This window comes from Varanus komodoensis, unplaced genomic scaffold, assembly GCF_004798865.1.
Source record: "Varanus komodoensis strain SLA01 unplaced genomic scaffold, ASM479886v1 scaffold29_1, whole genome shotgun sequence".
In the NCBI taxonomy this organism is placed as follows: Eukaryota; Metazoa; Chordata; class Lepidosauria; order Squamata; family Varanidae; genus Varanus; species Varanus komodoensis.
The window spans coordinates 7,118,720-7,133,827 of NW_025335759.1; the positions used below are offsets into that span (position 1 = coordinate 7,118,720).

The 15,108-nt window shown below is 44.7% G+C and overlaps 1 protein-coding gene across 4 annotated transcripts in view; it reads right to left on the minus strand.

The window, feature by feature from the left end:
* Nucleotides 1–15,108, minus strand: part of RPS6KA1 (ribosomal protein S6 kinase A1) — an 87,531-nt gene that overhangs the window by 11,502 nt on the left and 60,921 nt on the right. For all 4 annotated transcript variants that reach the window (XM_044435003.1, XM_044435006.1, XM_044435004.1 and 1 more), the window contains 10 exons: nucleotides 14,298–14,377; nucleotides 9,556–9,662; nucleotides 8,589–8,626; nucleotides 8,266–8,408; nucleotides 5,662–5,732; nucleotides 4,956–5,044; nucleotides 4,298–4,362; nucleotides 3,563–3,665; nucleotides 1,064–1,191; nucleotides 59–184 (listed from right to left, as the gene is read on the minus strand). In XM_044435003.1, coding sequence (XP_044290938.1) covers nucleotides 59–184; nucleotides 1,064–1,191; nucleotides 3,563–3,665; nucleotides 4,298–4,362; nucleotides 4,956–5,044; nucleotides 5,662–5,732; nucleotides 8,266–8,408; nucleotides 8,589–8,626; nucleotides 9,556–9,662; nucleotides 14,298–14,377 — 950 coding nt within the window. The remainder of the gene's footprint in view (nucleotides 1–58; nucleotides 185–1,063; nucleotides 1,192–3,562; nucleotides 3,666–4,297; nucleotides 4,363–4,955; nucleotides 5,045–5,661; nucleotides 5,733–8,265; nucleotides 8,409–8,588; nucleotides 8,627–9,555; nucleotides 9,663–14,297; nucleotides 14,378–15,108) is intronic.

Genomic DNA, 15,108 nt, shown 5'->3' on the forward strand with positions numbered 1-15,108 from the left:
TCATGAAGTTTACAAAAGGTACCACGATTCATGGGAAGAGCGAGGAAGGAAGTCCAACCTTGACAGCATATTCCGTGCTCGTTGCCTTGTGGACACAGCGCTTGCACACTGAGTAGGACCCCACACCAATGTCTTCCTTTACTATGTAACCGTCACTAAACTGGAGATTCTTGCCATGCAGTTGCTAAAAGTTAGGTGAATACAAAGGGAACAGAAGAAAGAGAAGTTAGCTTGCATTAATAGAGCACAGTATCTGTGTGTTATAACAGCGATGTGTGAAGACACTGCCATCTCTTTTCAAGGAGTAACCATGCCTGTACACATATATGCTTCCCTGCAGGACAAAAGAACTGGGCATGTTCAGCCTTGAGAAGAGCAGATTGAGGGGAGATATGATAGCACTCTCCAAAGGTTGTCACAAAGTGGAAGGGCAGGATCCCTCCTCAAGCATCCCAGAGTGCATGGCACAGAATAACAAGCTCAAGTCACAGAAAGCCAGATTCCGGCTGAACATCTGAAAGAACTTCCTGACTGTTCAGAGAAATACAACAACGAAACCAATGAGCTCGGGAGGCGGTGGGCTCCCCCACACTAGAGGGATTCAAGATGCAGCTGGACAGCCATCTGAGTGGGATGGTATGACTTGGGGTCCTGCACTGAGCAGGGGCTTGGACCTGATGGTCCTCTGGCCCCTTTCAACTCTACTCGTCTGTGATGACTAACAGCAGCTTTGAGGTGGGTGGCAAACTAGAATGCATACAAATGAGTGTTTTAAAATTGCAGAAGCGTCTACAAGGAGTCTTTACCAATCAGCTTGGGTAGACTCTTAAACAATAGAAACAAGTGTATGTATCAACCTAGACAGACTGCTTCGGAAATTAACAAAAGTGAGGAAGGTGCAAGCAGGTCTTAAATTTTGGGAGGCAACCTCAATTCAGCCCAGCTCTAACGCAAACAAGGTGGTAACTGGCCAGAGCCACTGCAGGGCTCATCGCGGGGGGTGGGGGCTGAGGAGAGGGCTGCAGTCCTGTGATTCTTTTCAGCTGCTCGCCACACTTCTTACCTGAACCACAGAATGCAAAGGCATGGGAGTGGATTTGGCCTTTTCATCCTCTATCAGTCCAGTGGCCACAAAGCTGAACCCTCGGAAGAGCTGGTGAGCCCCTGCGCTAGGTGGAACTCCAGGGGAGTCTGGAAGAGGAAAGGCGGAAAAGGTGAGCATTCACCTTACTGAAGCAACCAATTGTCAGTACTCAAACATCTGCTGTTCCCTCCCCCAAATCAAGGCTGCTCTGTGCCATGTAAGGCAGAGCCAAGGTAAGACTAACCAAGCAAACAAGTACGACCACAAGAATGGACGAAGTCGCATGCTTCCGGCTCCGAGCATGGGCCCATCGAGTCCAGCATTCTGTTCATGCAGTGGTCCATGAGCTGCCCACCAGAAATCCAGAGCACCCACCTGCCCAATTTGCCCAGCAACTGGTGCATTTAGGCCCACTGCCTCTGATCCTGGGGGCAGCAGGGGGCCCGCAGGACTAGCAGCCACTGCTAGTCCCCTCCTCCACTGATCCGTCCAATGCCCTTTTCAAGCCATCCAGATTGGGGGCCATGATTACAAGCCATGAAAGTGAATTCCACCATTTCACTCTGTGCTCTGTGAAGAACCCTTCTATCTGCCCTGTATGTCCCACCAATCTGCTTCAAGGGATGAACAGGATTTTATGAAAATGGGAGAAAAACATCTCTCAATTTTTCCACAAAATGCATCATTTAGCACACATCATTCTGTACACACCCTAGTCACCTCTTTTCTAAACTAAACAATCCCAATGTTGTAACCCTTCCTCACAGGAAAATTGCTCCTGCTCCTCCAGTCATTGTGCCTCTTTCTGCACTTTTTCTAACTCTCCTCAGTTCCTCTTTCCGGTGCAGTGACCAAAATTGTACAGAGCAGTCTAAGTGCAGTCACACCAAAGATCTGTGTAAGAACAGTCTGGTATTAGCAGTTCTGTTTTCAGTTCCTTTCCCAATACTGCTTGGCATGGAGTTTCCCCTTTTCACAGCAGCTGCACCCTGGGTTGGCACTTCCATTGATCCAGACAGAGTTGGGCAGGGATGGGATTTGGGGCTCTCCAGATGTTGCTGGACTGCAGTGCCCATCGTTCTTGACTGTCACCCATATCTGCTGATGGAAATGGAGAGTCCAGCAACATCTGGAGGAATGCAGGGCACTGAGCCATGCAATGGGGTTTCCCTCAATTGCCCTGTGGCACAAGGTCTTGGGACAAAAACACACGCTCTATCTACTCAGGTGGTATGACACTTGCTGGGCTGTACCATTCCATGCTGGAGCGGGGAGGAAAGAACTGAATGGCAGAATAGGTGCTCCTTATACATCCCAACAGGTGATGATCCTAACAGGTGATGAACCAACTGGGCTAGTTCCAGGTGGCTGGTCAACCATGGCAACAGACACCCCCCCTCTCCCCAGGCTGGGCTCAGACAGCACCATAAGCCATGCTGGAGGGGGTGATTAAGCAAACGGGGGCTGTTAACCACACAAGTGACTGTGAGAACTGGGTCACTGTGTGAGAAGGGCAGGCTAGAACTTTCTTCTGTCCAGAAAAGCTTGTCATGTTGAGACAGCATACAAGATAATCCCAAATCTGGCAGCTGGGCAAGAAGCATAAAGCAAAGCTTGTCCGTCAAGCCTCCAAGAAAAAATATGCTCAAAGAGCAAGAACATTAATTGAACTTGGGTATGAACGCATTGGTTTTAAAATCCAGTTCCACCATACATGCCAAAACAGATCGGAGCAGACTTCATGCCTTTAAAATTTACCTTTTTTCTTTTTTTTCTTCATTTTTTTACTAGAAGCCTGAGGACTTTGGAGGATGGATCAAAGTACCTAATTTATGTCATGAACCATACACTGTGATACCCTGCGCATAAAAATTTGAATTCATCTCCGAGTTACCGCAGATCAGAGAGTCTAACAATCTCATTTAGGATTCTGGGGAAAGGCTGTTCCCGCTGTTGCCAGCTGGGAGGCAGAAACCCCTGCTGATCTCCTGCTAGAGATGTGCTGGTCTCGGGATGGGGAGCCTCTTTCAGCCTGGGGCCTAATTCAGTTTGGAGAAGAACTTGCAGGTCGCACCCCAGTGATGCACGGGGACCAGCGGCAGCCAAGGCAGGGCTAATGGCAAAGGGATGTGGGAGGCGGAGGCAGATCCATAAAGCCAAAAATGCCAGCATACTTCAGGAGGAAATTCCTCCGTCAGTAGCTAAGACCTCAGAGAGGCATTAAAATAGTGGGGAAAGCTGCAGAAAAGCCAGAAAGCTGCCCAAGATCAGTGGCTGGCAGAAAGGGAGCGGAGCTGGGAGAATGCCCCAGCTGGGGCTCCCCCACCAGTACCAACAGAGGCCGAACTACCTTTTGTCTATCTCTGCTCTATGAATGAGATGCCTGGACAGCAAGGTTGTCCTTGCTAATCACATCCGTAGCACACCTGAAGGTGCACTCTTTTTTTGTTGTTGTTGTGAAAAACCCAAATCACAAACCTTTAGGTGTACGGGAGGTAAACTCTTTGTCGAAGTAAAAGGTATCGTCTGGCCGGCCCACAGCAGGCTTGAAAGGTGGCTTGATTTCCCGGCGAAAAAGCTTCTGCAAAGTGAAAACATAACATGGAAGCAAGGGGCAGCTGAAACCAAGTCGTGAATAAGAGGATGTACACCCAAACAGAGGAAACAGGTGCACGAAGCATGCCAGAAGGGTCACAAGCACGGCAAAGTTCCAGCCACAAACCTGTTCCTCCTTGAAGTGGCAAAGCCATGTCTGGACTGTGCCGCTTTCAGTTGCAGGTGGAGGCTCACATGGAGGGCCGCATGTAAAACTATATTTAAAGTAACTGTCAGGAGAAAGGCGTTGACCCTCGCTTTCTCTTTGATACGTAAAGCTTTCTCTTTTTTTAACATGGAAGGAGTGTTTTTTACACAAGAGAACATTTCTCTATGTGAACTTCCCCCTGCAGGACAAAGGGTACAATCCAGCTCATGAAGAACATACCAGAAGTAAAACTGGTTCCCATTAACAAGTGGATTTTAGCTCATTCTGTGGTACTGGTTCAATGAACCTAAAAGTAGCAAAACTAGATTTATGTAGACCAGAGTCAGAATCAGACAGATCCGTTTCTATCGAAAGCAAATCAAAAGTCATGCCTGTAACCTTGCCAGTCACTGAATTATAGGATTTTACAGGTCTGAAGTGCGGAACAGGGGGAAGAGAGTAATACTCACATTCCAGTCAATGGTGGAATAGAAAGGGTGACGCTTTATTTCTTCAGCACCATCTGGGCCAGACCCTGCAAGATCAGACGCACCATTTCAAATCCCTGCTACACCCGACAGAGGATTGAGCCCATGTGTTCAAGTTTATGTACACTCCACCACAACACACAGGCAGAGATGCAGAACTGTATTCACTGGAGTGATCAGAGTCTCAGCTTCATTTCAGAAAGTAGCAGGTATGGAGGTGCTTGTACCACTTCCCACTCCCTTTGGCTGCAAGTTTAGCCTGGGTGTTGTGAGCAGCAGCTTCTGAAATCTCTAAAGTAAAGGAGGTCAGTTCATTTACCCTTAAAGCAAGACTGCTGCATCTGATCAGCCCCAAGGCATGTGACACTGCATAGCTCAGGTTACAGTGTTATATGCTGAAGCCCAAACTTAGAAGGGTGCTTCCCTTGTCGGCCTTTTAATTCCTATTGTGCTGCATCCCAATCCCAAATCCTATTACAGCTTCTCTTCATGTAGGGATTTAAAATGTTTGTCATGGTTTCAGCAATGATATTTCCTAAAGCAATTTTTGCTAAAAACTCAACATGCTTCCAATACCACATCTGTGGTGCGGTTTGTGCTGCAGACGGGATGAAGCACAAGGTGAGAAAGGATGTCTTACCTAACCTGTTGGCTGGGTTCCTCTTGAAAAGCGCTCGCAAGAGACTCTGTGCTTCCGAACTCAGAAACTGGGGCATGCCCAGCTTTGCTCTAAACAAAAGGTAAATAAGAAAAATAAAGTGGCGTGACCCAGAAAGATGCGAAGGAACCGCAGCTTCTCCGGTTCTCTAATACGTCACCCTTTTCTTTTGCCTCGCCTCGCCTCCCACAATACAGTTTGAAGGGTAGAGTGTGCTCTGGCATTCCCACAACACAAACCAAGGCTGCTGAAATAGCAAAAGGACTCAGAACTACGCCTCCAATGGCATGCAGATTTCCAAAAAGTGCAGAGCAGATGATAGGAAGCGACAGGCTCTGGGCCAAATTCATGTCCCTCACCTCCAAGTTATGCTACTGGATATGCTAATTGTCCAGCCCAGTAAAAAGGCATGTGTGGAAAAGGGGCATGGTTTGTTTGTTTATGGTTATACAAACACGGATGTTCCACCCTGCCAGTGCTTTGGTACCCCTCAGGCCAGCGAACAATGACTCAAATGCTGGCATGTTCCAAAGGAACAGAAGGCACAATATAATAAAAAAACAGAGAGGTGCAGCAGAAAGAGCAGAGGGTTGGAGGACCTCTCCCTTCCACCTCTCTCTCTCTTTCTGACCACGGGTCTGGCAAAAAGTGAACCCTCTCCAGGTCAGTACGGGCCTTATGGTCTTACTTGAGAATGAGTGTCATGGTCTCCTTCCGGTCCTTCCCCTGAAATGGCAGAGCCCCCGTCAGCATCTCAAACTGCAAGAAAAGGCAAGTAAGTATTTCATGTGTTTGAACCAGGTGACCATTTTGTATTTCATCTGTTTGCTTCACTGGGCAGTTCGGTCTTAAGGGATTTTGTTTTTGGAGTTTTGTTTTAACTGTGTTGGTACTTTATCTACATTTTATTGTGAAACACCTAGAAAGCACTTTTGGGTCAACAGTCTTGGGTCAAAAAGCAACATTTCATATCTATAAAGAGAAGCAGTGATAGGCAACTGGACCACATCATAATTAATAATCTTCTTGCTGAGTTATGAATTCAAAATTATAAACTTGAACAAAAATTCTTGCAATTCTGGAGTGTCTTTGAACTCTTGTGCATGTGGGTCAAAGTGCATCTTGCACAGGGATGGGAAAACAAGTGTTCACAGTTTCCAAAATTCTCCATACAGCAGCTTGACTCTCCTCAATTTTGCACTTGCTGTTCATTTTGTGTGAACAAGAAAATTGGGTAAAATGAACAGCTACTGAATAAAAAGGTTACACAAACAGTTTGCAAATTTGTGCAAATTTCCTCCATTGGCTAAAGTGTGAATTTCGTTCTACTTGTGCTAAAGTGGGTTAACAGATTTGTGTGAGGGCACTTGTGCTAATGCGCTCATCTGCAAATCCTAAATGCAAATGAGCACAAATCCCCCCTCTAAGTTGAAAAAGGAGCCTGCGAGTTCATGGAATCCACACGTCTTGGAAAAAGTTTTAGAGATTTGGAAATGTGAATATTTCATGCAAAGCTGACTGGGGAAATTTGCACAAAGGAAATGCAGGTGTTTGAAAATTTCAGAATGTGCATTCTCCTGCTCACATATGATTTATGCATTTGGCATACCCACGTATTTTGCACATCCTTAATCTTGGAAAAGTGATTTATAGAGTATGGTGTTTATCATCTCATGCATCATGTGTCGCAACACAGTTCTTCCCTGACTGGTGGCTGTAACTGCAGGTGCTTTGTTCACAATAGTAAACACCATACTCCAAGCAAGGGGCCGCAGCTACATGTGTCGCTCACACCCCTGGGCAGTGATGGGGTCAAGCAGCAGGACCCACAGACCCCTGCCCTCTGCTGACTGATGGCAACACAGCACGTGCTTGAGAAGCTTTCTCCTCTCCTGTGCCACCCCCTCCTGGCTGTTTTCATGTCATCGCCTTCCTAGCAAGGCCAGATGGGATTTAAATGCAAGTGCCACAAGATGGCAGCACCAATTCACCTAAAGGCACCTCTCCTCCTTGCATTACAGGTAGCTTTCACACAGCCAGAGCTGATTTTCAAAAAACTGTCCAATAGCCTGAGATGTTGAATGGGGTCGTGGGCACGGTGCTGAAGGCTCTGAGCAGACTTGACCTGGGGCACATCAACATCCGCAGTGAGGCTGCCTTGCTGGGGCATGTCAGGACTCGATGGCCGCCATGGGGCTGTCTCGGTGGGTCGAGTTACTCCTCCCTACAGTGTGATCTGGAGGAGCCACTGGATGCAGTGCCAGTGACTCTGTGCCAGGCACCAGGCAGTCAGGTGTTGCTGAGGCCCAAGTACATCAAGACGCATGAAGGAATGTGAACAACCAGAAGCTGGTTCACGCCTCATCCACCCCAGCTCAGAACAAAGCAGGAGCGGGTTGACTGATGAGGCTGTACAAGCTTGGAGGAGGAAGTATGGCCACTCCTGGGGAAAAAACTTCTCTAGACCCTGATGATTTCCCCAGCTTGGCCAATCACAGAGAAGCACTATTTGGGTCAGGTGCTTAGGCAGGTGCACCCCATGCAACAACCAGCACTCTTGAATGATACCAGTTACCTGGATTCATTTCAATCCAATTCCCAGCCTTGGTTTGGTACCAAAATGGCCCCGGACATCCTGATGGATGCCCTTTTGCCCATGCCATGACTTTGGAGTTGAGGTGGGCAGCATTTCAAGGCAGGGGGGATACATCTCTGTAATGGTCTCCTAGCAAAGGATGGCCTGGTATTGAGCAGAATACCTTCTTGGCAAAGTAAAGACTTCTTGTTTGCCTGGCCTTTTTAGATTATGGTTTTAATCTGATGTTACACTGGCTCCTTCTATTTTCAGAGGAGAAGCCAGGTTAACTCTGTTGTGGCAAAAAGAAGACAGCATCTTGTGTCCCCTTTAAATTTTACAAATTTATTATGGCATAAACATGCAGACTACATGGTTTGCAGGCTACCAGTATGCAATAATAAAACAGGGCACATGCTTTGCACGCTTCAGGTTCTATGCCCAGCATCTCCAGGTAAAGCTAAAGAAACTCCCACCTGAAATTCTGAGGAGCCATTGCCAAACGCGTTGACAATTCTGGGCTAGAAGTACCAGTGGCCCGACTCAGTGTGAGGTAGGACTCTACGTTCCCAACAACTTTTTTTTTACTTTTTCTGTTTTACAATGTTGTTTTGCTATTTTTGCTATGATGTTTTAGGGTTTTACTTGTTTTCATTCTGGAGAGTTTCTAAGCTGGAAAGCAGTATGAAGAAATAAATCAACAAAAATCAACGGTACCATTAACACTCCGTAGGACCACCAGTCAGCACTTTGAGTGTGGCCCTGGCGATTCACCACTTCTGGTGCCATGTACTCCACCGTCCCACAAAAAGAATACGCCTTCTTCTCATGGTCAATGGCTTCTTTGCTCAAACCAAAGTCTACAAAAGGGGCAGAGAAACCAAGAATAAAGAGAACTGAATGAAGGTGACAAGGAGTAAATGATCAGTGATCTGCTTAACAAGGCAAGGCAAAGGGAGAGCAGCTTTGATCAAGTAGAATAAAAAGCAACCAACACACAACTAACAACCACAACAAACAACCGTCAATTCAAGTCATACCTGTGAGTTTGATATGCCCTTCATCATCCAGGAGAATACTGTGAGAAAAATGGACAGAGAATATAAGGTGGAGAAATAGCTCAAGTGTAGAGACACAGTGAACAGAATATGCAGATTAGGTGTGGCCAGCTTGACACCTGAAAGTCAGGATGCAGCTGCATCCCTACAGAAAGATCCGGTGTGAAACTTTCCTTGGTCTGATCTTAATCTCTTGTCAAAGCCTCATAGGCACTGGGAGGAGGGACACACTCAGCAGGCCCCTGTTAAAAAGCTTTCTTGGCTAGCGGGGCACAGGACCACTTCCTGAAGCTCTGAAGAGTTGCTGACAGTCAGAGCAAACAACACTGGACTGGATGTACTAAATGGCACTGAGCTGCCTCAACAGAAGGAAGGCGGAGAGACATTAAGGCAAAGTACTCAGGAAAAGGAAGCTGTGGCATCACCCTGTCTGGAGGGGAACCGAGCAAGAAGGGATGCTGATCAATTGTGTTCTGGTCAGGGGGCTTCACAGGGGAGGGTGGGGCACAACAGAGTGCAATGCTATGGACCACCTCAATTCCCCATACTCGTATTGTTTCTCCGCTCACGAAAGCTGGCTAGCACTTTCACGCATTTGCAGCAGAACTGAGCTTCCACCTGCTTCGATTTTAACATGCCCAGGGAGAACCAGCATGGTCTTCTGGAGTGGGACCTCTGGCTCTGGAGCAGGCTGAGCACCAGGGCAGACTAGGAGTGCGAGCAGGGCCAAAGAGGGCTGTGGCGAGGGAGTCCATGGTAGCGCACCCCATGGCCCTTCCATGCTCCAGCTGTCCCAGCTAGAATGATGCCCCGCTTGGAAAAGTTAGCAGCCCCCGCAGGCCGGGGAGGGGGCTCCCCCCAATCCAAGCTACCGGCAGGTAATACGCATACCAGACCCCTCAGGAACGTAGCCTGAAAGAGACCTGTGAAACATTTGAGCTCTGCTTACTTCTCCGGTTTAAGGTCCCGGTAGACAATTCCCAGCCGATGCAAGTGACCAAGGCCCAGCACCAGCTCTGCAAGGTAGAACTTTACGTCTTCCTCGGTGAACATTACCTGGGAGGAGGAGAGAGCAGGCAAGGTGTGGTCACTCTGTGCAGAGGGCAAGTGTGCTCCTCTTATTTAAAAAAAGTTTCTAGACCACATAGAGTAGGGGCTAAAAATGCACTGATTTCTGGGTAAAAGCTCAGGAGGGGCAGAACAGATTTTCAAACAGTTTCTGTCAGAGTATCCCCATTTTGCAAGGTGAGAGGAGGGCAAATAACAAGCAATGTCAGGATCTTTGAAACAGAACAGTTAATCCAGTCAAACTGCTAACCAGCTTATATCAGGTATTCTTGCTGAAGAACCTCGGTTCTGAGACATTTCTGCCAAATTTGTCTTATGCCCTGGGAGCAATTCTGAGCCTGAATATTTTAAGTACATCCTTCTCATATCTCTTTTCCACTGTATTAAATATACCTGGTCTACTTGCTTGCCTCAATTTAATAACACATTCTAGTAAATTCATCCCTTTCAAAAAAGAAGTTGCTAAGCAGCTGAAAGAGCTGAGGGAGAACTTATTTGAAATACTCTGTATTAGAAGATTTTCCAGCTGTTGTCCGCCTTAGATCACGTGCTTCCTTGTTCTCATCGCAGTTTCCTGTTACCCCATCAAGGCCTCCCCACATTTCCTGCCAGCGTCCCCCACCACAACTCCAAGGTAGCCAATCATTTTGTCAAGCAGCTGTGGTAGAACAGAAGAGAGAGAGACGGAGCACACGAGAAGGCACATACCACTGTTTCGCAATCGTTTTCCTCCGTTTGGCAGAGGAAGATAGCTGGTCACAGATAAAACTACGTGGGAAAAAGTTGGCTTGTTACTGCATTCCAAAAGTATAACTTTGAACTATGTCTTGGAATCCAAGTTTTTTGAGGATGATGGAGAAATGGTTATCACCACCAAATATGGCTTTGAACAACCATTTGAATAAATGGAACTACTCAAACTGGAGCAATATGGTTCAACCCCTGACCTCCCACTTACTCTTCTGTATTGCTGCAGATTCTCTGGCTAAAGTATCTACAACGGTCTTCCTACGGATCCTATAACAGGACAGTCTGCACATGAAAGAGTCCTAATCTTCCAGGAAAATGAATTATCTTCAGCCATCCTTTGTCCACTATAATTTTTCCCCCCTAAGAGTTAGATTGCAATTTCCCTTGGGACAAAGTCCTCTCATTTTTGCAAGGCTGTTTTGCACAGTTCGATGGTCATTGGATGAATAATAAAGCACCACAGTTTCAAAAAACATTTATGTACAGTGGTATTTCTAAAAACTAGAGGTCAGTCTGAGGTATTGCTACTTCAGAGTGACTTCACAGTGTTCACAGAATAACAGAGTTGGGAGGGGGCAGAGGGCTCAGTGCAGGACACCTGGTCAAACCATCCCACTCAGATGGCTGTCCGGTTCCATCTTGAATCCCTCTAGTGTGGGAGAGCCCACCACCTCCCGAGGTCATGGATTCCATTGCCATACTGGTCAAACAGTCAGGAAGCTCTTCCAGATGATCAGCTGGAATCTGGATTCCTGTAATTTAAGCCGGTTATTCCATGTCCTGCACTCTGGGATGATTGAGAGGAGAGCCTGTCCTTCCTTTGACACAACCTTTCAAGTACTTTAGAGAGTGCTCTGATATCTCCCCTCAGCCTTCTTTTCTTGAGGCTAAGCATGACCAGATCTCTCTCTCTCTCTCTTCAAAAGGCTTTTAAAAACTTTGGTGCCAAGACCAGATGAGGTCTTACTAGCACTGGGTACAGGGGAACTAGCACTTCCTGTGTTTTGGAAGTGATACTTCTGTTAATGCAGGCTAAAATAGCATTTGCCCTTTTTGTAGCCATATCACAAAATATATAAAGAAAAAATAGACGGGAATTATATTAGACACTGTTGGAAATGCACCAAAGAAGAGGGGACTTTCTATCATATGTGGTGGACTCACGATAGAATTAAAAGATTGATGCATGCAGAAATACAAAAACCCTTAAAATTCAACTTTTGAATGAGAATATGCTTCTGCACATACCGCTGGAGGCTTTTTCAAAGAACATGTCAGAGTTATCTAAGTATATGACAACTGTGGCAAGAATTACAATTGCTTCTAAATGGAAAACAGCAGAATGCCCAACAATTGAAGATTGGAAATATAAGTTGGCTGCGTATGCAGTGATGGTAAAACGAATGATGTAAACAGAATACTGACTGAAGAATGTAATGATAAATGTCAATTCTATTATACATAGTTTAATTAATAGAAAACAAAATCATTAAAATACTGCTAATAATTTATCATTAATTTAAAGTGATTGGAAAATTTGTTGGTTTAGGGTACTATAATTATTTTCTCTGCGAGCTGCAACAAAGTATTAATTGACAGAAAGGCAGAGATTTTCACTTTTTGTGGAAATCTGCAGGTTAGGACTGTATATGTTATATTTACATATGTACCCTTGGCATTCTTATTTTCATTTTACATTTGTCTTCCTTTCTGTACTTTATTTCTTTTAAGAAAACAATAACAATTATATTTAAAAAATCACCTTGAATCTTCTTCGTCTTCCAGGCTATTCGCTATTCCCCCCTCCCCAGTTTTGTGCCATCTGCAAATTCAATAATCATTCATTCCCTGTACTTCCTCATCCAAATCATTATAACAATGTAAAGAGCGTTGTGTCCCAGGCAGAACCCTGCAGCACCCTGCTTGTTACCTCTCCCCAGTTGTTTTGAGGATAAAATTGATCTGTGCAAGCTTACCTTGAGTTCCTCACAAGAGGACAAAAATGGATATAACTGCAACGTGATGGTGAAGATAAATTTCCTTTACTTTGCAAATGGTTATTCTGCTGCACCAGCTTAATTCCCTTCCAGACTTTTTATTGTTTATTTCGATACTCCGAGCAACTATTCCAGCTTTTATGGAGTTGATTGGTAATTTTGGTAATTTGTCTGTTTATTCAATGAACCGGTCAAATTCTGAACTGACAATATTTCTCACAGTGTATCAGCATTGGCAACTTTAACAATAACCAGATTCTATTACATATTTGGGAATACTTATTCATAAAGATGCATTTCAAATGTTTAAGCTAAATTTGAATCAGTGGGCTAATGAGTTCTCATAGGATGGGTATCTTAAAAATTGCATTCATGCAGTACAGTTAATACACTTAAAAAGAGTATTTTACCTCGCTTTATGTTCTATGTGAACACTATTCTCTTTATCTGGCAAATATTTTCAAAAACTTAACACTTAGTTTTGCAATTTTTTCTGCAGTTTGGCTCTGCTATGAATATCTTTGAAAAGGATGTAACTTTCCATTAAAGAAAGTGGATTTGGGTTTGGCTTTTTGAATCTTGCTTTGTAACATCAGACCTGTCTCATGTTTTTTTTTCAAAATTGTGCTCTATCCCACTTAGATTTTCCACCTTGGTCAGTTCTGGAAACTGCTTGTCCAGAATGACTTTCTAAATTAATGGCATCGGGCTTTCCACAATTACAGCTGGTAGAGATAATTAGCAGAGCACATCATGTCAATTACATTGTGATCCATTTTCTCATGGTAGATTGACTCTATGGAGAAACTCAGACTTAAAAATTAGTAAGAAAATGTTTTTTTGGTGGACTTTGTTGGATAAGCTGATTTGAACCAATGAACAAGGTTTCTAATTTGGTTTTCTGTGCCAGGTAGGACCTGCTGGTCAGACCGAAACAGTTGCAACTTTTGCTAGGTCTTAAATTTAGTCCTGCAGCTTTTACAGTGTCCTTCATTACCAGGAGAACTTACTGAGGCAGATCAATCGCATTGTCTTATGTTCACGGTCATAAATACTCAGCATTGGTGAATAAATCTGATACACAGGAACAAGGAATTGGATTGTTCTACTTTGTCTCATCAGTGGATTGTCACTTTAGAGTCTGTATCTGAAGCATCAATGAATCTTAGATTACATTCAGCAAACAATCTTGTATCTATTGGATATCACAACATCTCATTAATAAGGGTTTGTCCAAGTTGTCTAACAGCTGGGGATGAAATACTGTTTTAACCACATGTTTCTGCAATGTCCAACAGTTGCCTCTTTTTGGGAGGAGGTTATTATGCAGATTAACTTTGTATTAAAATACTCTAATATTTACTGATGCACATCTCCTCTTAAATTATCTACCTGCTTCCTATAAATTAATATTTGGCCAGCACAAGTGAATTTCCTGCTTCCTTTCACTGCTAAAGGACAGATACTCCTTTACTGGAAGGATAAAAACATACCTCTTATAAGGCAATACATCAAAGAACTGCTCTCGTCATTTAAATGGGAGGCATACAAATGTCACTCATGCACACATATAAGGATATTTGGCTTACCTTTGTTGATGCTTGTGCATGTTTTTGTTTTCTTATCTAGGAAGGTGAACATTTATTCACACACAGACACACACTTCACATCTATTAATTGCAACTGATATTTTCAAATCTACGTAGTGCCATTTTCTCTTTCCTTTTGCTTTATTTTCTTTTCAGGATGCTGTTGCGGTTGTATGAGATCGATCACGCAAAAAAATCCACCCGCCCCCAGCAGTTCACCTGCTGCTGCCATATCCAACCTGATGCAGCCAGGTGGCTCATGAGCTACAGGACGCACTTGTGCTCACCTCTTTGGAAAGGCGCATGAAGAGGTCTCCCCCTCTGAGGAAGTCAAGGATGAGGTAGAGTTTCCCCTCAGTTTGGAAAGCTGAAATGCAAGACATGAAACAGGATTCAGAATCTGCTTGGCCTGCCAGTGGCAAGAGGGAGCAACTGGCCAAGCAAAGTTGGTACCTGCCCGTGATATTTCCTTGTCCTGAGGAATATGCAACAGGCAGCTCAGAGGAGAACTCAAGTCCAATGACATTGCTAAACTACATTCTGGATGCCAGCATTGCCCCCCCAGTTCCTTTCAAAGGTTCTGGACTACAATTCCCAGCTTTCCTGATCATGGACATGCTAGCTGAGACTGATGGCAGTGGATGTCCAATGCATCTGGAAGGCTCCAAGTTGCGGAAGTTTGCAACATAATATTCTGTTGCCTAATCCTGGTAGAATGCTCTATTTAACACATTTACCAATGGTCCAAACTGGGGGTCTGAGGTTTTCGTAGCCCTGGCTCAACTGGACAAGCAACTCAAGTGCAAAAAATATTTTTGGGAAACTAATGAAGCAGCATGCCATTTAAAAGTGGCATCTCAGCATCCTTTATAAGGCATTCTGGATCATTTATTTAAGGCATAATCCTACACATATGAAGGCAGGAAAAGTCCTACAACAACAACTACTACTACTTTGGATTTAACTGCCACCTTTCTTCTTCTTGCAAAGAACCCATGGCAGCTTGGATTCAGGGGTATCCCACGAACAGGGATGTCAGTGCTAACAGAGTAATTATTTAAAACATTCCTAGGCCAACTTTAAGGGTAAAGGTCCTTT